This window comes from Notolepis coatsorum (genome assembly GCF_963971535.1).
Source record: "Notolepis coatsorum genome assembly, chromosome: 11".
In the NCBI taxonomy this organism is placed as follows: Eukaryota; Metazoa; Chordata; class Actinopteri; order Aulopiformes; family Paralepididae; genus Notolepis; species Notolepis coatsorum.
Window position 1 is genome coordinate 63,970,229 of NC_140175.1, and position 25,306 is coordinate 63,995,534.

General features: G+C 40.3%; 1 protein-coding gene across 3 annotated transcripts in view; it reads right to left on the bottom strand.

The window, feature by feature from the left end:
- smpd4 (sphingomyelin phosphodiesterase 4) overlaps window positions 1–24,577 on the bottom strand; it is a 68,217-nt gene extending 43,640 nt beyond the window's left edge. For all 3 annotated transcript variants that reach the window (XM_084325299.1, XM_084325298.1, XM_084325297.1), the window contains exons 1-7: window positions 24,480–24,577; window positions 16,214–16,294; window positions 15,178–15,264; window positions 4,089–4,225; window positions 1,675–1,750; window positions 1,162–1,258; window positions 375–427 (exon numbers count right to left, since the gene is read on the bottom strand). In XM_084325299.1, coding sequence (XP_084181425.1) covers window positions 375–427; window positions 1,162–1,258; window positions 1,675–1,750; window positions 4,089–4,225; window positions 15,178–15,264; window positions 16,214–16,252 — 489 coding nt within the window. In that variant the 5' untranslated portion in view covers window positions 16,253–16,294; window positions 24,480–24,577. The remainder of the gene's footprint in view (window positions 1–374; window positions 428–1,161; window positions 1,259–1,674; window positions 1,751–4,088; window positions 4,226–15,177; window positions 15,265–16,213; window positions 16,295–24,479) is intronic.
- Window positions 24,578–25,306: the final 729 nt, after the last annotated feature.

Here is a 25,306-nt window from a genome sequence, read left to right on the forward strand (position 1 = left end):
ATTGCATGCGTGCACCACAAAGGATAATAGTGATGATCTAGCTTTGATTTCAGGAAGATCCGATAATCAGGTGACAATTTTCCCTGGAAATTGTACGGATGAAAAAATAATCTGTTTTTTGCACATTGACCAGAGGTAGCTCAATGAGACTCGAGGGCGTTATTAGACCCATAGCGATACTATAAAATATAGGTTTAGTTCTACAAACTACAACTACGTTTACATGGGGTTAATGAGCGGCACGGAAGTGGTCACTTCCCAGAAGGGGTGTGGCACTCAATGTGTTAATGGCGCAGAATGTGTTAAAATAAAATAATTTAAAGTATCTCCTTTACATTTGAGATTAACACAGATTGAACATTCAGACGGCTCACCTTTGGTGCGATCAGGCTAGAGGCAAAGTTGAACATGTAGAATTCAAATGGATCTGCGAAGGGTTAAGGAACTAAACTGACTCCAGATGAAGAAATAAACCTAATCGGTTTAAACTGTGCTTTTAAAAAGTTCTGAATATCGGCCGATACCGATCACTGGCCGATCGATCGGGGCATCCCTAGTTACATTAGGGGACAAGGTATCATGATAGTAGTTACGTTAGGGACAAGGTATCATGACTGGTTGGTTATGTTAGGGGACAAGGTATCATGACAGTAGTTACATTAGGGACAAGGTATCATGACAGTGGTTACATTAGGGACAAGGTATCATGACAGTGGTTATGTTGTGGACAAGGTATCATGACAGTAGTTACATTAGGGACAAGGTATCATGACAGTGGTTATGTTGTGGACAAGGTATCATGACAGTAGTTAGGTTAGGGACAAGGTATCATGACAGTGGTTACGTTAGGGACAGTATTTCCACAACACCAAAATAATGATACCAAGAGCCACATGTTGATAGTTCAGAAATCAAAGCAAAGTGACTTGATTATTTTTCCACACATAAGATCTTGCTAATAAAATAAAAAATAAAAGGATTATATCTACTTCTGAGGACCCCAAATGATATGTTCTAATATATATATTTAATTCAGTAAATTAATGATTGGAACGACGGTCATCATTCCCTCAATTGGTATAGGCTGTGACACAGTGGTTTATGCAAGTGATCCTCTGGTTAAAATTACTCTCGATGTTTTCAGTTGTCGTGAGAGGATACTGAGTGTCAGGAGACCAGACAGAGGGAACAGGAGTTTGTTGTGGAACAGAGGGCAGTCTGGGAGGACTCCTTCCAGGATAGATGCCTTTACAGGTCCCTGCAAGGACACCAAAGCAGAGCATAATCAAACTATGAGTGTTACTCTGGAATAATACATCCCACCTATAGAAATGAGTGGTTCCTATTGTAGATTTATCTGAAAATAGACAAAACAAAACTATATTTTAATATTACACAGGAACTGATGTAACCATCCCCATGCTATTAAACTAGGGTGAGCAGTTGCATAGAAAGCTGCCTTGAGACATTAGGATGCAGCACATCTCCTCTGCTCTCAATGTTATGAGGACTGGTTGATTGAGCTTGGCTTTCAGCATCTCTCATGTATCATTTATTTGTACCCACCACAAATAGATTTCCCAAACTAATACAATATTATGTAAATGTTGTCTGCCTCGCATGCATAGTCCCAGCCTGCTACCATTAACCAAACATAACTGAAAGACCTCTTACCGGAAGATAGCTGACAGGTACTTCATATTTGTACTCCTCTGCCTGCAGTTTATACACAAGCTTCATCAACGGCCCACTGGAAAACAAGCAAGCCAGACGAGACAAGAAGCCAATAGGTTTGAATCATTAGACATACAAGAATGTAGGCAAAATTAGGCTCAGACGGCCAATGAAAATAAATAATGAAATTAGTGTCATTTGTGATATAATGTCAACGTTTTTACTGAAGTTGGTACAAATGACAAAGAACTCAACGGGTCACAACGCATCACAAGATTCAAGGCACAGAAAACAACACAAAGCATTCAACAGCAGGGGTCTTCCTCAGGCTGTGCAAAAAAAGATGCATTGCGTCTAGCTCGTTGTGTGCATCGGGTTATGATTAATTGCGTTAAGGTGTAAACAGTTATTCGTGTGTAAAAACTAGTGGTCGACCGATATGGGTTTTTCCAATGGCCAATGCCGATATTTAGAGAGCAGAGTGGCAGATGGTCAATATAAACATAAAACAAAAAGTTTGGAGATTTGTGTTTGGTAGATTATTTCTGTTGTAACAATGCTTCTTGGCAATACATTTTATACCGTTGGAAAGCCTGTTTATTTACCATTTAAATGGTTCCCCATTTGTAAGGAACATGCATTTGTGGAATGAGCAGCACAGCTGAGTATGTGGGTTGCGCCCATGTAAAATTTGCCAAAACTTATTCAAACAGCTTATTCTGCAGTTGCTATTGACTTGTTTGGTGGATTGGATGATTGAAGTCCATCAGTAACAAGGAAGAAACAAGACATATTGGCAATTTGGCAAAGAAACGTGGTTGTGTTAGCACGCCCAAGCTGATCCCACAAGTGTTCAATTGGGTTACATTCTCTCTACTCCCAAATTCTGGAGGTAGTCTCCAATAAACCTGCTCTTTGGGGGCGAGTGTTGTCATCTTGGAGGATGGAGTTCGGTCCTAGACTGGAGATATGGGATTGCCACTGATCGGGGGCAGGTTCCACACGCTACTGAGGCTTCTGACTGTTTGTTAAATTAATTAATTGTAAAATTGCCAATATGTCTAGTTACTTCCTTGTTACAAATAGACTTCAATTAGGGCTGTCCCCGACTGAGGATTTGGATGGTTGACTAGGATTGGCCAAAATTTGCCGTTAGTAGACTATTGGTCGACTAAAAAAAATATATATATATATATATATATATATATATATATATATATATTTTTTTTTTTTTTTTTTTGTTTATAAAAAAAAAAATATATCATTCCATTTGGGTTGTGGGGGGTGCTTAATGTCTGAAGGAGTCGACTGAAGGCTTCTTGTCCTCTGCAAAAGCATGCAATTGGTCCACTGATGGATACATCTTGATATTTGTCTAGTCTAGTGTGTTCATTAGATGGGTGAAATCCTCTTTCAGTGCCTCTGTGCCGGTTTTCTTAGGCAGTTAGCCTCTGGTATGCGTGCCATTAGCGTTAGCCACGCTTCTAGGCCTCTTTTCTTTTGGAAAGAACGATCAAAAAAATATATAATAATAATAATATATATATATATTATAATATTTTTTTTGTATTCGACTAAGAGGTTGGCAGTCGACTACGCCTCCTTTTGACGATTAGTCGACTAATAGGGGTCAGCCCTACTCTGCAGTGCACTTATTTTAAATTGTTTATTCATACAGCCTGCTCAAATCATCTACCAAGTGACGTTAGAGGTGACAACAATGTGAATCCACTACTAACTGCATTTACCACACAAGACTAAATGAGAGCAACACGGCATGCGGCACAATAATTGGTTTACTTCAATTAAAGTTCTCGATTAATCTGAGAACCGAATTTGGTACCCAACCCTACAAAGGACACTCTTCGTTTTAATTAGATAACATAATGAGCAGCAGACCTCATGATCACATTTGTAGAACATTACTTCACAGAGGTGCCTCAGAGGAGGGAAGGAATCTGAGTACTAATCAGCTGGGATGAACCAATTTTTATTTTTATTTTCTTTTAATGTTCTGGCAACATATTTTGGCTAAATATGCCATTATAAAGGAATCTGATCTCATCAGAGTCTGATTGGAACAAGGTTCGAGAGGATTTACACAATCCACACTATAGCACAAATTAATGGAAGCAGATGCAGAGTGGCTAGCCTAGACATTGACCAACTAACACGTTTTAGGCTAGCCACTCTGCTTCCGTTAATTATGCTAAGCTTCCATTCATTATGCTAAGCTAGGCTAGTATACAGCCGGATAACTTTCTAGTGAATGCACAGAGGAAATTGGTCTTCATCTTCTTGTGTGACACTGGAGAAGACATGTTCCTACTAAAAAGAATTATTGGCAGTGAAAAAGCGGTCATTTATCAATCAGTGCTTAAACGATGTACTGTCACCATGCAGAATTGACCAACCTTGGATCCAGGAAGCCCATGGCGATGTTGTACTCGTGGGTGCGTGGATGCATGCATCTGAGGTTCCACCCAGCGATGACCCCATCTAGACTACCAAACACGCTCTCCACCAGCCAGGGGAAGATGGGGTGCAGCTCCTGGACAGACACAAACAGATCATTGTAGGGCTGCTGCCACATCTGCAACAATGTCCATTTCTGCCACCTGCTGAATACCACCACAATCGGTATTGTCTCAAGTGTTTAATACATTTCCCATGAGCCACGTTGCTCTCTGTGCTTTTTTTTACTTTTACATGCAGACTTTTTGCAGAGCGAATTCCTGAATTCATGGTTGCATATTTGTTTTCCATTGTTGCTAAAGATACCTTTTGTATAACAGAGCACTGGTATAGGATGTCGGTCTGATACCAGGATATAAAACAGAGCACTGGTCTGGGATATGATTAGGGATGGGTACCTTTCACATTTGAACCGATACGGTACCGGTACCTGTGAATCGATACCGGTACCCAATGGTACCTTTTTTTGGTACTTTAGTCTCTAAAAATTTAATCTACCTACCTCAGTCGTGAAAAAAAAAATCAAAACATCAAACAACTACACGTTTCGACCGTTTTCGGCTTGCCATTGCCCCGACTGCTTTGTTGTTGAATCAAGTCAAATCCTAGGTAAGCGTATATTGTACGTGTGAACGTTGACATTAACACTATGGGTGCCGGCCAGAAATCCGGAAAATTACTGTGGATTGCCAGCGCTATTTGTCTATAACTTTTTAAATTCTATTGCTACATTGCCATTATTAGGGCCCATTCAAAGTCCTATATGTATTGTTCATTGTGTAGCAACGTTAAACTTTTTCATTCACATATTCATAGTAAAGTATGGTCTAATGTATAAGTATGTTTTCATCTCTTTCTGCAGCTTTCTCCAGAACGTGATATATAGCCCCAAATGCATTATATTGATGATGAAATACAGTTTGATGGCAATCGGGGCGATATAAAATTTTTAAATTGGACGTACTTCTAGAATGATCTACGTATGATCTGATGATGACCGGATGGGCGGGGGATCGTTTATAATTCCGTGGGCAGCGTTATATCATTCATCTAGTGTGGGTGATATGTTCATCATAACAGTTTATATGGAATACGATCAAAAATAACGCTGAATCTTACCGTATCCTCCTCGCGCCGTTGGGCGATGAGCGTGGAACAGTCATTTACCTATTATGGTATGTAGAAATATCGGGTCCATTTCCAGCTTGTATAATAGTATATATGTCCAAATCATGTTGTTTATCGAGTTATTGGCAATCGATCGCTATGTATTGTGTCGAGATCGAGTCCCGTGAGCCAAACAGAGTGCCCGGAAGTAATATGGTCGACCAGCACAACCTCCATAGCACTTCCTGTTTGGCGATTGCGCCGATCGGCCACCAGATGGCGCTCCTGAACCGCCAGAGAGCTCAGTGGGTCCTCCTGGTGGATCTCAGGCCAGCGGAGGGGAAATATGAATCCGATCGCAGATTTTTTAAATATTGATATAAGGACGCTGTACAGCGTCCTCCGGCAACTTGAGCATGGCCGGGAATGACGCTTTAAAGCGTTTTCCGGCAGTCAAAGTGTTAAAAGAAAAAAAGGTTAAAAGATTTTTTTTTTTGTATCTCACGTGAATTGATACTCGGTAGTACCGACGTGTTTCGGTAAGTACCTTTAAAAGTACCGAATTCGGTACCCATCCCTAGATATGATACCAGGCTAAACAGAGTACTGGTATGGAATATGATACCAGGCTAAACAGAGTACTGGTATGGGATATGATACCAGGCTAAACAGAGTACTGGTATGGGATATGATACCAGGCTAAACAGAGTACTGGTATGGGATATGATACCAGGCTAACTGAACTGGCAGTGGCACTGAACTGGCACGGTTCATTTTGTATTGTTTTTTTGGTTAAATCCAAAGGAAAAAATATAAAAACCGAGAAATCAGAAAACAGGACAATTCATATGCAAAAAAAAGAAAAGATAAAACGGATTTCATAAGTCCCTAGTTAAGGTAAGTTAATAAATTCACTCTGAAAATCTGCTCCGCTCTGATAAACTGACTCTTCAGTCAGAGCGTCCAGTGTGCACTCTGAGCCCTCAGAATTTCAAAACAACTTGAGTGCACTCGCTCTGACACTGGATGTAAATAGTTATGAGTGTTGTATGTGCCTCCCTGTATTGTAAATAGTTAACCCTTTTCTCGCCAATGACGTGTTACCACGTCATTCCTCGCCATGCGTAATCTGCCAATGACGTTTTACAGCGTCTTTGAGATCAATATTTCAAATTTCTGTCATGGTATTCACATTTCACCCACGGAGTCTTGACTGGTGCTGTAGATCTCCGCTCAACTCTCCAACGCTTGAATACCGCCACCTGGTGGCCGTTCGGCGAGTTGCCAAAACCAGAAGTCACCGGAAGTGCTTAGTCCGTCCGCTATTCCGTCCGGCCACTCGCTATCGCTCGCGGGACTCTATCCAGACACCGTGCATATCGATCCGTTGCCATAACTCAATAAACAACATGATTGGACGTATATTAGTATTATACAAACCGGAACTGGATCACCTAGATCAACATCCCATAATAGCGATCTTTTTGCTCCAGTATCACCCCCCATCGCTACGAGGAAGCTGCCGTGAGTTTCAGCGTTTTTGATTATTATTAACCATACAAACTGCTCTGATCTATATATCACCCATACTACATGAATCATTTAACGTCGGTCATTGCATTATAAACGACCCCCCCCCCCCGGTCACCAGCAGATGACCAGTCATGACATTTAGGATCATGTACATGTGACATTTTTTATATAACGTTGATTGGTATCAAACTGCATTTGATCATCTAATATATGCATTTATGGCTATATATCACGTTCTATGAAATACAGCAGAAAACGATAAAAACATATTTATACTCTGGACGGTATTTTAGTATGAATGTGTGAATGAAAAAGTAAAACGTTCCTACATCCTGAACGATAGATAATTGATGTTGAATGGGCCATAGTAATGTCAATTTAGCAATACAATTTAAAAAGTTATAGCCCTGCAAAGAAGGTGAACATCTCCATAGACTTACAGTACTGGCAGAGAGGCTACAGGGATGAGAATAAGCTCCGGCAGAGAATGGGTTAATATGCGTGTTGTCACTACTGTATGTATAATTGTAAATAAGTTAATTTATGTGTTGTAAATAAATATTAATATTTATTAGGGCTGTCAGTTTATCACGGTAATTAGATTAATTAATTACACAGCAAATTATCACGTTATGAAAATTAATACAAAAAAAGTTATTTTTTTATTTTTAACATTTTATTTTTTATCCATAAGAACGTAGAATACACATTTACAGACTTATTTTTTACATGGTCCATTTGCATGTTCTTGGTATCTGATTCTAGGGACATCTATGGATCTCAGTGAATGTATTCCCAGTGTCAGAAATACTGTCACTAGGCTTGAGTAAATTGTAATGAACCAAATGAGAATATCAATTACATTTTTTTTTTTTATCTTTGACTGAATAACACTATGCTCAAATTGACCAGACCTGAAAAATCTAAGGAAATTAATAGATGGAAGATGATTAAACAGAAGGTTTTGTAGATACAGTACTGAATTCTGCCATCCGGACACATGCAATTTGAAATATGATTGTAGAATATAGAATATCAGGCATAAAATGGTTATGCGATTAAAATGCGATTAATTAGATTAAATAATTACAAATAATTAATTAGATAAAAAAATTTAATCGCCTGACAGCACTAATATTTATTTACCTAATTTATGTGCAATCGTTTAATTTCAGCTCAGTGTAGAGAAATGCACCGAAAGCCACCAATACTAACAACCGCCTTACTGTGCGCGCGTCTATGATGACACTGTTGACACCACGTATCCGTGACACACACGCCCCTTGACAACACTAGTAGGGGCCTACCACTCCCCCTGAAAAAAATCCTAGGGGAAACACCGTCTCTCCTAGCTTCCCGCTTGCAACCTATCACCTCGTGGTCCTTTCTAGCTCCACCAGCCCTTGTTCAGAGGGCTGAACAACACTGAACTCCAACACTGAACTGGCTGCTCCCTTTCTACCACGGTCTACTTGATAGATTCGTTATCTCACTTTCATTACCTAGGTAACGTCTCTCTCCTACTCTCAAACTCCTTCTTTCTCTCTCTGATGTTTCTCTTGAATCTAACTCTGTTTCGCTCTCCTAGCAACGGCTATCTCGTCCCCTAGCAACGGCTGTCGCTCTGTACGTTCGGCCTTGATCAGAACTTAGTTTATCTACTAAGGAATGTTGTTTTGATTCTGGTCACAGGCACAGAGCTTCTACAGAGAATGGAGTGAAAATGTCTGTCTAAATACCAATTTAGTCAGAGGCTAAACCCCACTTTGCCTTAATTAAAATGTGTTATTGCCCTATAGCTATACCTAAATGGTCCTAATCAATGAAACCAGCCAGGCAGATTTCTTACCAGCCAAAAATGATAAATAGCTTTTTAGTATATCGCCATGTGTTATTATTAGGGCTGGGACTTTATCGCATTCATTTCGATTAACTACAGAAAGAATTAAAACTAAAAGTAAAAAAAATTTATGCATTTAATCACTTGATGATTTTTCTTTATTGTGTAAGAATGTTACCTTTCAAAGGAGACCAGACTCATGCATGTGCCATAAGTATAAAGTATAATAAATAGCAAATAACTTTTTTTAGTTTGTCCATAAAAAAATATATAGAAATAGAGATCAAGAGTTTTTTCCACCCCAATGGTCAACTGTTCTGGAATGTACTTGAAAGTACTGCGTTTTACTTTTACCTTGAAAGTGCTATATATAATTCCTAAAATTGCTGCACTTTGTTAAAAATTGCATTGATCTGTGTAGTAGCTAATACAGGATTTTGCTGCTTAAACGTATGTATATTCATTGATTCACTCGTATACCAAAATTTTTTTGTTGAACATTTGCTTTTCGCATCAAATATTGATATGTGATTAAAATGTGATTAATTTTGATTAATTAACTAAGTCTCGAATTAATCCGATTACAATTTTTAATCGAGTCCCACCACTAATTACTATATAATACTCTCATATGCTATTTGCAATTAATATCATAAACAACATAAAGAATATTAGCATACTTTTTTTTGGACTGAAGAAATTAGTCAGCGTTAATAGTTCAAATGTAGATCATTTATTAAAACATATTTAGTGTAGGGCTGTCCCGAATACCATTTTACAGGCTTTGAATACTCCTTGGTGTTTCCGAATGAGTATTCGAATACTCTCTCAAAAACTGTTAAAAACAATAAGATTAACATTACATAATTAACACATTCAGCGCCGGGCCTATATGACCAAATTAGGGCTAGCACGCCAGTGCTTTAATCAATGGGAGGACGGGGATATTTGCGCGTGCTTAAAATATATCTTAAATTATGGCTATGGGTCTAATACACGCGTCGCTTATCAATGACTTGCTTGCAGTCAACATGTACCAATCCAATCCAATGATGTGCAATACCATCCGGGAGACGATAGGCGGTGGTATTTGCCCTTTTGCGAGCTCAGACCCATTCCCAACGATAACATCAGGTTGGATGGCTGGAAATTAATGGATATCGCTAATAAAAGAAATAACGATTAAAACCCGACTATACTCGTGATTGGCACTCAAGCTATGGCGAGTTAACCCAACTATACTCGTGACTGGCGCTGAATGAGTTAAGCACCTTGTTAAAAGATTGGCTGGAATTCCAGGCCTTGACTTTTTTTGGTCAAAAATCAAGCACTTCAAGGACCTTGTGCGAACCTTGCGTATAGAAGCGACTGCTGACAACAGAAGCTATTTCTTTTATAAAAATTCGAATCATTCATTCATAACAACAATAATACTTCCGGTCGGGAGGTTTCAAAATAAAAGAGCGAAGTCTAAAAACACTGAAGCTATTGAAAGACGTTTATTTTGTACATTTGTGATACCGGGACAAAATCTGGCTGAGTTGTCTGATCCTGGATCACAAAATGTTTTATTTCAAAATCTGCTTGGATCAGATAGGGATTAAAAGTTTTGAACTCCTGGGCCCAGGCCATCAGGATGCTCAATGACAATGACACTATGTAACAAACAATCATAAGATGATCTACACACACTGCACACACATGTACACACTCACCACTCACTTTAACACACTTTATTTTTATCTATTATTAAAGAGATTTGCACTACATTCATACCTCATTTGCACCCTACCCTAAGTTTTGTACCTCTGCATTGTACCTCACTGTTACTCATTTTACTCTGTATTGTATATGTATATTGACTTTACTTTAGGGCTGTCTTAAATACTTCGAAGCTTCGTTCGATGGGCATGGGATTCGAATATGAAAATAAAATTCGATTAAAAAAAAGATAAGATAAAATCAACTCTGCCTCTCTTTGTTAACTACAACAAGCAATGCCGTTTGTTATTTAAGATGAGGTCGGACTCTGCACTGACAGATTTGTGTTCATTGTGCTGCTTTTATAAAGCCTCAAATTACGGCTTACAATATTTCATGAAAGCAGTGTTTTGTTTGTCTAAGATTTAAAAAGGTTTAAACTTTACAGCACTGACAAAGTTGAACAAAGTGCTGTACAAGTCGCACAACATAATTTTTTTTCTTTTTTGTAATAAAATAAAAATTACAATATATTTTTTTTTATCTCGAAGCTTCTAATTAAAATAGAATCTCGGCCCCGAAGCTTTGAATTCCAAAAAGAATTCAAAGGTCAGCCCTACTTTATTACTTCTTAACACATTCCCTGCCACGCTTCTATCCATCAATGTATGATCACTGCCACAAGTCTAAGCCTATGGAGATGTTTACCTTCTTGCAGGGCTATAACTTTTTAAATTGTATTGCTAAATTGACATTACTTTGGCCCATTCAACATCGATTATCTATCGTTCAGGATGTAGGAACGTTGTACTTTTTCATTCATAGATTCATACGAAAATACCATCTAGAATATAAATATGTTTTTATAATTTTTTGCAGTAATTCCTAGAATGCTAGTTATAGGCCTAAACGCATAATATAGATTATCGATTGCAGTTTATTCGTGATACACGCTATATTAAAAAATCCAACTGAATACGATCCTAAACGTTATGACTCATCATGCGCAGATGAACGGGGGGGGGGGGGGTCATTTATAAGTCCGTGATCGTCAGTAAATGCTTTATGTAGTATGGGTTGATTTATTGATCAGTTGGTTTGTAAACAAAGAAATGTACAATCGCCTTGAAAATGACGTCAGCGTCCTCTTACCGTTCGACGATGAGACTGGATGAAAAAGATCCCACTTATTTGACGGCGATCGACTCGATCCATTTCCGGTTTGTATAATAATAATAAATGCCCAAATCATGTCGATTATTGAGTTATGGCAGCGATCCATGCACGCCAGTGTGTGTCTGTAGTCCCGCAACATTATGTGAGTGCCGGACGCATTTCCCAGACACACCGAGATCACGTGAGATCCATTTCCGGTTGTAATTCGCCGATCATCCACCAGGCGGCAGTATTGAAGCGTTGCAGAGTTGTGCAGGCTCCCACTGCATCAGACCAGGCTCCGTGAGGGAATTATGAATAACATGGCGAAAAAATGAAATATGATCTCAATAACGTCATACGCCGTGGAATGGCAGAATTAGCATGAACTCGAATCACGTTGTACGACGTTTATGGCGCAGGATGTGTTAATGATTTTTTTTTTTTTTTTTACTATATGTAGCACACTCTCAGGGGCTCATACAGAAACAAGCATTTCATCATAAAGTATTCTGTATTTTGTTGTGAAAATAATAAACAAACTTGAACTTGATATTAATTGAAAATGGCATATGATTTATATATTATATAGTATATATAGTAATAATAACACATGGCGATATACTAAAAAGCTATTTATCATTTTTGGCTGGTAAAATCTGCCTGGCTGTTAGTTTTTTTTTTTTTTTTTTATCTACCAGCCACCTTGGCTGGTAAGCCAAAAAGAAAATGTTGTTCCTAGGGATGCTCGATATTGGCTTTTTTACCGATACCGATATTGTCCAACTCTTAATTTCCGATACCGATATATGCAGGGTCCCCCCCCCCCAAAAAAACGGAATAATTATAGGTAATTAACATTACATATCTCTTGTTATGGAATTAACACAACATTATGCATACTTTTGACAATAAATAAAATCTGAATTTGTTCTTACTTGCTTGCCTGGGTAAATGAAGGTTATAGAAATGTAAAAGAATAAAATAAAATAAAAAATTGAAAACCGATACCGATATTTTCCGATATCACATTTTAATGCCAATATCGGACATCCCTAGTTGTTCCCTGTGTGAACGCGCCCGGAGTTGTGAATGCGTGACGTCAGTTCATTCAGCGGAGCACAGCTGCGAACGTTCCCCCCCCCCACTTACGAAGACCGCTTCACACGTTCAGGAATCCGGAGGAGGATTTCCGTATATCTCCGATAAACTTTATATCTGATACTTTATCTCCGATTTCCGTATATCTGTTGTACGAAATTTTTGCCAAGACACTTACCAAGACACTTACGAACACGTTCGAGAATGAGGACCATTGTCTACAGTGTATTACCATTACATTATTCTATTCTATTCGATTATTATCATTTTTACTGGCTGTACCACCCCTCCCCAATGACATGTTTTGCTCATTGAACTCCAGGATAAACGGGTTGAAAACAGGTTAACCCATGTTAAGGATGAGCTGAAGACCTCCTGGCCGTCTCCATCTTACAGAAGCCCCAGAGCAGAATGCCACCCATTGATGGACTGCATTCTATGATTCTACTGTGTGAACCACACACCCTAGTTAAAAGAACACGCCAACATTTTGGGAAATTAGCTTATAGTCTTCTCCAGTGAGAGACAAGAAGATAGATACCAGTTTCCTCTCTGTGCGTTCAGTAGAAAGCTATCTGGCTGCACGTTAGCCTAGCTTAGCACAATGAATGGAAGTCAGTGACGGGTAGCCTAGGCATTGTCCAACTAACACCTCTCCCGAAGGCTACACGTCACTGTCCGCTTCCATTCATTGTGCTAAGCTAGGCTAACATGCAGCCAGATAGCTTTCTACTAAACGCACAGAGAGGAAACCGGTATCTATCTTCTTGTCTCACTCTGGAGAAGACGGTAAGCTAATTTCCCAAAACGTTGGCGTGTTCTTTCTAACACCAGCCTTTGTGCAAGTCAGAGAAGTGCCATCAGTGCAGCAGCTGTTCTCACGGTCTCCACGTCTACATAGAATTTCAAAAATCCACGACGCTTCCTCACATTAAATGACAAAATCCCCCCTCCCTGGCCCCATCCACACCAGCCAGCTGACTATTCACACAGTAATAGGCATTCAGCTCATGGAACCCAAGCCAGCTGTGGCCTGCCCTGCCCTATTCACTTAGGAGATAGACACTGGGCAAGGTCACAGGGCCTGCCCGTCTACCCTCCGGCACACAATGGTATTCTTTCTACAACAAGCAAAGCATTGATAAACAATGACACTGGAATGCATAGGCCTTGATATCTTGCATGTCATTCTTACACATTTATCAAACAGTAAAGCTTTTGCACACCTGAGGGTCAACAGTTGACTGAATCCAAGCACCACCTTGATTTCTTGACCCTACAATCATACCTTAGCAACCATTGCCATCCGCCTTAGCTTCAACAGTGCTAGCCGACAAAATGTAGCAAAGCGGTTTCAGATTGAACGTGCCCCTGCATTCACTACAATTGCAAACACTACTTAACACTTTCAGTGCCCATGACGTCATGACGTTTTATCATCCCAATGCCTGAATGCCCACGACGTGTATTAGAGTTTTATTTTTTTATTAGCGATCTGATTTCATATTTCATCAACCGAGTCTCCCGTTGGTACAGCAGCTCCTCCAGCAGCTCAGAATGGAAAAAAGCGCCCCCTATCGTCTATCCCTGTGTAACTGCAGGTCAGTCGCTTAGACTGCCTGGGATCAGTCGATATGTAGAGGCGGAGCCAGCTGGCTCCTTGAGCTGGCAAGCTGTCTGCTCAACATGGAAGTCATCGCGGGACGGGAATCAGCCTGGAATATATATTCACAGTAGCCAATACTCAATAAGCGTGATCGATTTTTGGAATGGCGATCAGGAATTGGAATGATCTTTTTGGAGAACATCTGATCTGAGGTAAGGAATCGATTTTACCAGTCTTGGGATAATCAGAGTTGTATTCGCTGAGATCTCAGCGTTTGCCCTATGTGTGATGTGTCTGTGTGCGCGATCGCTGATGAGGAAATCAGAGTATCTATTTTTCAGCTTGCGGCCCCAGCGTGCATACGTACACATATACTATCGATAATCTAGCGTTTATTTGAAAACTATTCATAAATAGGCCGAAAAATGACAACGTTTTTGTGTATTCTAGAATATTCCAGTAAACGTCTTTTATCATGGAATATTTATATTTTCCTTGAAAACAAGGGCTTTTCAAAATGCTATAAAACGAAAATGAACGGATAAAATCCGCTTCGACAATATTGACGAAAATGAGTCATTGATAAGCGACGGGCAGATTAGACACATAGCCATAATTTAAAACATAGATTAGGCGTTTTTAACGCTAACATTGAAGTGGATGGTGGGCATTCAACCGGTAAATCAAGGTTAAGCTTGGGCTCTGAAAGTGTTAATAGGACCGAGCATGACAGGTCATTGTTGCTATCCACAATAGCACTCTGTAAAACTGTTCAGCAAAGGCTATAATGGTACCGTTAACCCCTTAATGCTATTTTTACCACAGGGGTAGCTGGTGCCAACTTTGTAAGTAGTAGTAAGTAGTTCAATAGCATTAGGAGGTTAACATTACCGTTGGTCTTTACTGACTGAGCGTTGGTTTAACAGAGGGATATTATAACAAAAATTAACTTTTTGTTCAGCACAGAGTTACAATTTCCAAGAACCTTTGCAGGGTAGTCATCGATGACCTTCACTAAATCCTGGCAGCGCTGGAGGAAAGGTTTGGTGGTCATGTCAGCTTTCAGGTTGGTCTGGGAAAAGAAAACAGCAAATTAGCTACTACATAGAGCAGTGAGTGGACTGAATGAAACCTGACAATATGAAATCAGAACACAACGCCATCCAATAGGTTTTCTTGTCTCAACTCATCATTGAGTTAAATTTTAATAGGATGTCAATACATTTTAAAGGCCCAAAGAATGTTCCAAAAAGCGTATTTTCCATGTGCAGAACAAACTCTTTCAATAATGTATGTAAATATAACCCCACAGATAGGCCTATATGGTCCAAGAATTGCAGATGGGGAATTAAATAATACAAGTTCATCCAGATGGAAAATATCCCTAAACTTCCCAACTCTGTGCTGGCAGATTTCAAATTTGTATCAAAAACATGACGACACTGGTTGGAACTAGGGCTGCACGATTTTGGGAAATAATCTAATTGCGATTATTCTGACAGATATTGCGATTGCGATTTGCGATGCGATTATAACATATTTAAAAAAAAAATTACAAGAAGAATGTTGCTGCTTTCTGTAGTCGGGTCCCAACTGCAAAATTACTGTATTACCCTGTATTATACACTTTTACTATCATGTAGACTATTCTGCTTTGTGTTTACATGTGATGTATTGTATACATGCACATTTATTATGTTCTTGTGTGATGTATCGCACATTTTATTGCTGTGTGATGTATTGCAAATGTTATTGCTGTCATCTTGGCCAGGTCTACCTTGCAAAGGAGATCTTGTATCTCAATGGGACTTCCTGGTTTAAAAAAAATAAAAAAAAAAAAAAAAATGATTGCAGGCTTGGCGATTTGATAATTGCATCATTCCAAATCGCGATTTCGATTAAAAAACGATTAATCGTGCAGCCCTAGTTGGAACCGTTGTAAACTCAGAAGTTCACTCTCTAACAGTAAGTGAATAACATAAGCACAGTAAAAGGACATCAAGGCAATGTTCCAGACTCACCAGTAGGAAACTGGACGGTTGCAGGGTCGGAGCAGCCATGGAGGACCCCGGTAGTCGACGCCACACGAGTTGTTTCGTTATCTAGACAGTACAGATGGTTTCAAAGTGAGACTTACTGTATATCACTCTAAAAAGGAGCCAAGTTTATTTCACGTTGCAATGTTTGCTAATGGAATAACAGGAAATACATTTTGGGTCCAAACTGTCTTTTCCAGTGAAACCGTCTACAGAAACGTTACAGTATGCTATGCTGGTATATCCAACTTATATTATGCTCAACGGCATAGTATGAGGTTGGGTGAAAATACCATAGGCCAGAAAACAAATGCTCTCAACAACAATAGAGGTAGAGATGTGGAATTGTTATTACCACTACCTTATTAAAGTTGCAATATTCAATCGATTTGCAAAGTGCAATGTTTATTATCCCAGCACTGTTTGCATATATGGCTTTTCCTCAAATTGAGCTACTCAACCCACATGTGGTTGGTTTTTCAGGTGACCTGTCATGCAACAATTAGGGATCTTATGGGTTTCCCTAATTCAAGTTACCGGCTGGTCACATATTTTTTGCATGGCCAGGCAGTCACCTGTAAATGCAGTCACGTGTCAGATTACGTAGCTCAGTTTGAGAAAAGGTTATATACAACCAGTGCTGGGATAGTGTAATGACAAAGCCAACACAGTGAATGAATGAATGAATGAATAAAAACTTTATTTAAACAGATTGCAGAATGGGTACAATACAGTACGGCTCAATACACACAATTGTTAAGGGGTTGCAGACCAGAGAAAGACGTTTGTCTTGTTTACATCAGGGTCCCCCATTTTCAGTTCATAGTGACATTTATGACATAGGGACATACAGGTATTTAGTACATTTACGGTGGCCAGTTTCGAATTGCAGCCTCCCGTAGGTGCTCTTTAAGAGCGGTTTTGAATGTGGGTATGGATTCACATTCCTTTACAGCTTTGGGTAGGGCGTTCCACATTGATGTGGCATAATTGCGAAACGTGTTTAGTCGCTTGTTTGAGCCGAATCTGGGTTTAACATGATTTGTTGAGCTTCCTCTGGTGTTGTCGTGGTTGTGGTGGTATTCACTGACCTTTTGGAAGTATTTTGACATGTACATGGGTACCTTAGACGTATAGTGTATCTTGTAGACCAGGCCCATTGCAAGTTGCTGTAGGGCTCTACAGTGCGACCATATTACTCGCATTTGCCCCTAGAAATATGTGTGTGCGAACCGGAAAAATCAATTACTCGCACAGTGTGCGAGTGAAGATTACAACCTCAGTCGTGTGCTTTTTTTCTCTCCGCTGCTAACCGTTAAAACTACAAGTCCCACATTGCACTCAAGCCAACGGTCCAATCACAGTAGAGTGACGTGACTGGTTTCAAGGGAAATAAAGGAAATGAACAATCGGAAGCTTTCATTTGCTTTTCTACTTCCGGAAAGTCCGCCATTGCGGTATGCGAGACTTTCCTGAGACACAAGTAACATTAAGTTAATGTAACTTATTCTAGTCTTACCAATAGCAATAGATTTTAGAACACCTAGATTTATCAATAGCAATAGTAATATAACGTTAATGCAACAAAACTAATGCCTTGCTTTGTTAATCATAACGTTGATGCAGTAGCATATGTCGGCTCTAACGGACATGAGAACACCATAACACTGTGTACACATTAAAATTGCGATAATCGATTCTAACATTTTCAAATCGATGCAGTTGAATTTTCCCCTTAGGATCGATGCATTGCGATGCATTGTTACACCCCTACACCAAAGTCACTGGCCCACTGTGCGTGTGTGTGTGCTAACTTGGCTAGCGTTATCAACAGCAGAGATGGGTGCAAGTGGTGTGACGTAATTGGCAGAATAGACTGTCAATCAATGGTCTACCTGACACGCAAACTCATAAACAATGTTTCTGTACTGGAGGTGACAGGTGTACAGTATTTCAATAGGCAACCCTGAAAGGATTATTTTTCTAGAAGAACAACACTAGCCAAAACATAGGCATTGTATGCATAAAAGGGGCAAAAGCTAAAGTTACTTGTTACTTTTGTAGTAGTAGTTCAATGTCACTGCCTTTTTTATTATGCCTAGTTGTTGGCTACAACTTTACCACAGTAGGCATTAATCACTTAATAGTTCAAATGTCTGTGTCCCATTCCCGTTTGCACACGCAGATACACACACATGCACACAGTGGGCCAGTGACTTTGGTGGTATGTGCTATTGCACAGATCTGTGTCCCGTTCCCGTTTGCACATCTTATATTTATATAAAAAAAAAAAAAAAAACTCTGTTACTTGAAATATTTTCACTGTGCTCCTAAATATTTTTGTGCTCCTAAATTTCTTTGTGTGCTCCTAAATTTTTTCATTTAGGAGCACATGTGCTCCTTGGGAAAAAGGTTAGCGTAGAGCAATTAATGTACTCCGTCGTCTACTCTAAGCCATCCTAGGTTGTCAAAGTGGGCAGGGGTGAGGTGGGTTCTAGGGGTAAGGTCAAGTAGAAGTCTGACCAGTTTGTTTTGTGATGTTTGTAATCTTGTTTTTAGCGCCTTTGAGGTGCTTTGGTACCATGAGGTGCAAGCATAGTCGTAGTACCCTTGAATGAGTGCTCCTGCCAGAGTCTTCAGGGTATTCTTGTTTACCAGAGAGGAGATCCGGTACAAGAATCTAGTTCGTTGGTTGACTTTTTTTATTACCTTGGATGCCATTTTGTCACAGGAAAGATTTGCCTCTAGGATGGAACCTAGGTATGTAATTTCATCTTATTGTCACCCACTGTAACTGAGAAGCCGTCGGCCTTGCTGAGTTTGTTATTTGACCCGAAGAGAATGGACTCTGTTTTGCCCATGTGTAATGATAGTTTGTTATCAGCGAGGCAGGTGCAGATTCTGCCGAGTTCAGAGCTGAGGGTTTTTTCAACCTGTAACTAGAGCTGCCGCGATAACCGCATTACCGCGGTATCGCTGTTGCATCACGCCCACCGCAGAGTTAGGCTGAATACCGCATCACCGCTGTTTTTTTATAATAATAATAAAGTAGCGCCCAGACGTTGGGCTTGCGGCTCTGCAGATATACCCTACTCGGTTCCAAGCGACCCTATTGGGTAGAAGAGGTACCAGAAAAGTCACGTGAAACACTGCAGACCACTGATTGGTCAGAAGAGACGCGTCACACGTTGGAGCCTCCTGCACAAAAGCAGAAAGCCGCCATCTTTACTGCCTTGCTAAGGATGCATTTCATTCAGGATTTGTTTGCAACAGCACCAAGTGCAATAAACAAAAAAGGATGGATTCACTGTGTATTCTGCCTCATTTATTGATGAAACAAAACCGACATCAACCCAATTTACCACCGAGCGGAGAGTTTAGTGTCACAACAAGATCGCTGATGTGTTAAGCTTGTTGTTGTTAGCCTAATACTAACGCTAACGTCAGCAGATACTGTATACACAAGAGGTAATGTTAAACCCGGGTTGCTTGGTAGAATAGACACAATGAGAGGTAACGTTAGCTTTAGCAGAATAGACACAACGAGAGTCTGGTTAATGTTGTTATTGATCGATTGATTGAAACTGTTAAACTCTGGCTTGCTGCAAGCCCTCGGACATAGCTATGCTCACGGAGCTTTCAGTGTACACAATAGGGCTGTCTTAAATGCTTCGAAGCTTCGAACGTTCGATTCGATGGCACAAGCTTCGAACATTAAAAAAAAATCGAAGTTAAAAAAAAAAAAAAAAAAAAAAAAAAATTACTTCGATTTGTGTGTGTGTGTAGGTGTGTGTGTGTGTGTGTAGGTGTGTGTGTGTGTGTGTGTGTGTGCGCGCACCTTGTAGAATTCCACACATAAGAAAGAAAGATACTGGGATGAATAAACAAAATAGGAAATAAAATGTAGAAATGCATGCAATACATAAATAAATATGAATCTCCATATATGAAATATAACATTTAGATAAGGTGCTACTGAGATGTTTTGGTGAGTTCTTTGTTTTTTTGTGGAAGTTGCCCTTCTTAAAAATGCATGAACATTCACTGATAATTGGTCTGTAGTGGAGTCTACAAGGTCTACATTGCCGGACCATGTAGAATCCGGACCTTGTAGACTGACATAATTCTGTGCATAGTTTAGTCTACACAGGCCATATTTCAAATAATCAAAATCTTACTTCATTCATCTTAAACATTCTTGATTTGGGGGATTGGTAGTTCCCATGAAATCTGAAGTTGTTCAAACGACAACAGCGATCCACCTTGAATTAAATCACACAGCCGAGTGAAACCTTGTTGGATGCGTCAGTCAAGAAAGGGGCTACTTAATTAATTAATCCAACCCACTTTATTTATAGAGCACATTTAAAAACAACAACGTTTACGAAAGTGCTGTACAAGTCCCACAACATAAGATAAAAAAAAAAAAAAAAATATTAAAAAAAATAAAAGTTTTTATTTTTATTTTTTTTCCGAAGCTTCGAATTAAAATCGAAGCTCGGCCCCGAAGCTTCGATTGCCAAAAAAAGCTTTGAAGGTCAGCCCTAGTACACAAGCGGCCCCACCTGCATCCCCACATGGAGACAAACGGAGTAGTACCTGCAGTGGAAAAGGAACGAAGTACCAGGTACCTAAAGCGGGTCGAGTCGAGTAGGTACTATGCAGTGGAAAAGCTCCATTAGACTAGAGGCAGGCTATATGCTATAAAGACAAAAAAAATTAAAATGCTTTCAAACAATTTATTTTTTTTGGTTATTGCCGCGGTACGAAATGTTTCGCAAATTTGTGCGGTAAGGAAAATATCAATACCGCGGCAGCTCTACCAGTAACTTGTTCTTGTCAGAGACCAGCAGGGCTGAGTTGTCCGCGAACAAGAACAACTTGAAGTCACAAGCTGACGACATGTCATTTGCATAAATTAGGAACAGTAGTGGTCCTAGTATGCTTCCTTGTGGAACACCACAGCTCACTGTGAGGGGGGGGGGATAGAGTACCGTTTACCTCCACCATCTGTTCTCTCCCCTCCAGGTAGGATTGCATCCAGCTCACTGATAAACTATCAAAAAAACCAATTGCTTTTAGCTTGTCAATCAGAATGGAGTGATTGACAGTGTCGAAGGCCTTTTGTAGGTCCAGCATGACCATGCCGCAGTATTTGCCCGCGTCCACCTCTTGTTTGATGTGGTCGTTCAAATAGAGAAGGCATGCGTCAGTGGAGTCATGGAGTGGGATGTTCTGAAGCCTGATTGGAATTCGTAGATTAGATTTTTTTCCGCCAGGTACTTTTCGACCTGTTCGTAGACTATTTTCTCCATGACTTTCGAGATGGAGGTAAGAATAGAAACAGGGCGGTAGTTGCCTGGGTCTAATTTGCTGCCCTTTTTGTGTAGAGGGGTCACTCTCGCAATTTTCAAGTCCTTGGGGACGTGTCCCTGTTTTATGGAGAGGTTTATTATGTGTGTGATGACTAGGGTGATGGCGGCTGCTGAGTCTCTGAGGAATTTGGAGGGGATGTTCATGTTGTCATGGCCAGTGGCCTTGTTAGGTTGGAGGGCACTCAGTTTTTTGAGTAGCTCATCGGTTGTTACCATTTCTAGTTTGAAGTCGTCTTTGCGGACCCCTAGGTTTTTGTAGTATGCTACTATGTGTTCTACCCCATTTTTTTTAACTTTGACCAGTCAGCTGGTTCTTTTTAGCGTTTATCGCTTTTTTTCTGGTCAAGCATGACCGACAGAAACAGGTTGAATGGGATATAGATTGGGGAAAGACACTGAGAAAATACGGCGAGTCCGGGAGTCGAACTCGTGTACCCCAGATCCGTGACGCGCACGGTTGTCCCCGACGCCGAAATAGCGCTGAGATACGCGGTGAGCTACTGGAGCTCCCTGAGTGGGACTTTGTTTACCAGTGTTGTGGCTATGTTTGTGAAGATGTTTAAGTAATTGGCTACATCCAGCTTGTCTGTGATTTGTCCGTCTTTATGTTTATGTTTGAGAATCTGGTTTTAAGCTTTTTACTGCTCGGCCTAGTTGATTATTGAGTAATTTCCAAAGTTCACGTGGTTTGTTTTAGTTTTCCTCAGTTTTGTCATTGATGTTCCTAATTTATGCAAATGACATGTCGTCAGCTTGTGACTGCAACTTTGCGGACGACTCAGCCCTGCTGGTCTCTGACAAGAACAAGTTACAGGTTGAAAAAACCCTCAGCTCGGAACTAGGCAAAATCTGCATATGGCTCGCTGATAACAAACTATCATTACACATGGGCAAAACAGAGTCCATTCTCTTCGGTTCAAATAACAAACTCAGCAAGACCGACGGCTTCTCAATTACAGTGGGTGACAATATTGTCACAAGGAAAGATGAAATTACCTACCTGGGTTCCATCCTAGAGGCTAATCTTTCCTGTGACAAAATGGCATCCAATGTAATAAAAAAAGTCAACCAACGAACTCAATTCTTGTACCGGATCTCCTCTCTGGTAAACAAGAATACCCTGAAGACTCTGGCAGGAGCACTCATTCAAGGGTACTACGACTATGCTTGCACCTCATGGTACCAAAGCACCTCAAAGGCGCTAAAAACAAAATTACAAACATCTCAAAACAAACTGGTCAGACTACTGCTTGACCTTACTCCTAGAACCCACCTCACCCCTGCCCACTTTGACAACCTAGGATGGCTTAGAGTAGACGACAGAGTACAGCAACTTGCAATGGGCCTGGTCTACAAGATACACTACACGACCAAGGTACCCATGTACATGTCAAAATACTTCCCAAAGGTCAGTGAATACCACGATCACAACACCAGAGGGAGCTCCACAAATAATGTTAAACCCAGATTCGGCTCAAACAAGGGACTAAACACGTTTAGCAATTATGCCACATCAATGTGGAACGCCCTTACCCAAAGCTGTAAAGGAATGTGAATCACTACCCACTTTCAAAACCACTCTCAAACACCTACAGGAGACTGCAATTCGAAACTGGCCCCTGTAAATGTCCTAACCCAACCCCCTCCAATGTACAGTAAATTACCTAATGGTTATCAATATTCCAATGTACAGTTTTGCTTGTACAGCTGTAAAGTGCCCCCCCAACCCCCCTCCTACCCAACCCCTCCTACCCAACCCCCCCCCCCCCCCCCCCCCCCCGACCAATGTACAGTTTTTACGTCAAATGTATATACTCTCTTTTCTGGACTCTTTTTGTATCACAAACAGTACTGTATTTGCAAATCTGGTATGTCATAAATGTATAGATGTAGCAGTACTGTATCTGTATGTCATATATGTCCTGATGAATTGAAAATGGGGGACCCTGATGTAAACAAGACGAAAGTCTTTCTCTGGTCTGCATCCCCTTAACAATTGTGTGTATTGAGCAGAGCTGTACTGTAGTCTGCAATCTGTTAATAACGTTTTCAATCAATCAATCAATCAATGAAAACGTAATGTCACGTCTTTACATTACGTTTGGAGAGCATTTGTTTTCTGGGCTTGTATGGTATTTTCACCCATCACAGTCACGAAAGGGGCTCCCCAACCTCACACTAGGCGGTTGAGCACAGTACAGTAGAGGTTGGGTATAAGCTAGTTACTTACAGTACTGACCAACAACTTCTGACAGGGTGGCGATGTCAGCGCAACATGATAGGAAAACGTGCTTGCCCATATGAACATAAGTGAGACAGCGAAGGACAAACACAATCTAATTGTATCTAAGTAACAAGAGGTTGCCATGCAATCAGTATAAACGAGTTGAGGCATCCGATTGCCCAACGTTGCCCAACAAGTTGGGACAAAATAACGTTATGATTCTTCAAACTCAAATCGAAAAAATGCTAACGTTCGCGCTGCCTAATAAAGACAACGTTTATCATGGAGTAACGTTATGGGTGTAACTTAGTGTGTATCTGTGTTTACACCAGATAACGTTAAAGTAACACGCCAACATTGTGGGAAATGCGCATATGGTCTTCTCCAGATTCAGACAAGAAGATAGATAGCTAGCTAGGCTAGTGGTCCGTATCCGCTTCCATTCATTTGTGTTAAGCTAGGCTAGCTGTAACGTTAGCTCCAGCTTCAACAGCTAACCTGAGCTAGCATCCACTAACGTCACTAGCAACTGTACATGTACACTGACAGTGGTGTCCGCCAAGTCGTCTTATGAACACTCGGGCTGATTTATAGCACACTACTAAAAGACGATGATAATGTTCACACAGCAGTGTGACAGTGTCTTACTTACCTCCGACTCCAAATAATAACTTGGGACTTCACAATCTTTATTTTCCAATCCACCGCGCTTCCATCAGAGCACATCGGTTGAGGTTCAAGGTTGACGCTAGATCACATGGGGTCATCGGCGCTTTATTGGTTGTAGTCAGTTTTGGGCGTAAGCTGCAAAGCCACAAGTCGTCATAATTGTAATTTTTTGTAACATTAAAAGTTGTTTATGAACGTATACCTAACCTTGACCATAACATTAACAACCCTCACTACCTAAACATTAAATATTAAATATAAACATTTTCTTCCGGGCCCTGGGATCTAGCATCCACCCGCGTCAAAGTGGAGCAGCGTTTAGCTCGAATGATGTCATTTCCTTACAAGGAGAGAAAGGCACGCGACCATGTTCTCGAAGAGGGCCACAGCGACATCGTGTGTTTAAAAAGGCGAATTTCAAAAAGGTTGCAGTAATGTGTTTGTGAAACTTTCAGTGGGTGGCGATGTGGCCCACATGGCCCTTTGATTGATTGATTGATTGATTGATTGATTGATTGATTGATTGATTGATTGATTGATTGATTGATTGAAAAGTTTATTAACAGATTGCAGAATGGGTACAGTACAGTACAGCTCAATACATACAATTGTTAAGGGGATGCAGACTGTACATTGGGGGGACTGTACATTGTCCTCCTCTAAACTGTTCTGTCTAGGGTGACCAGGTGTCCCCCTTTTGGTTGTACTGTCCCAGCGTCCCACATATTGAGAGGATGTCCCTCTTTTTGAAGCAAAAAAAAAAATCGAACACAAGACATTCCTGTCAAGTGATAAAGTTTGAATATTTAA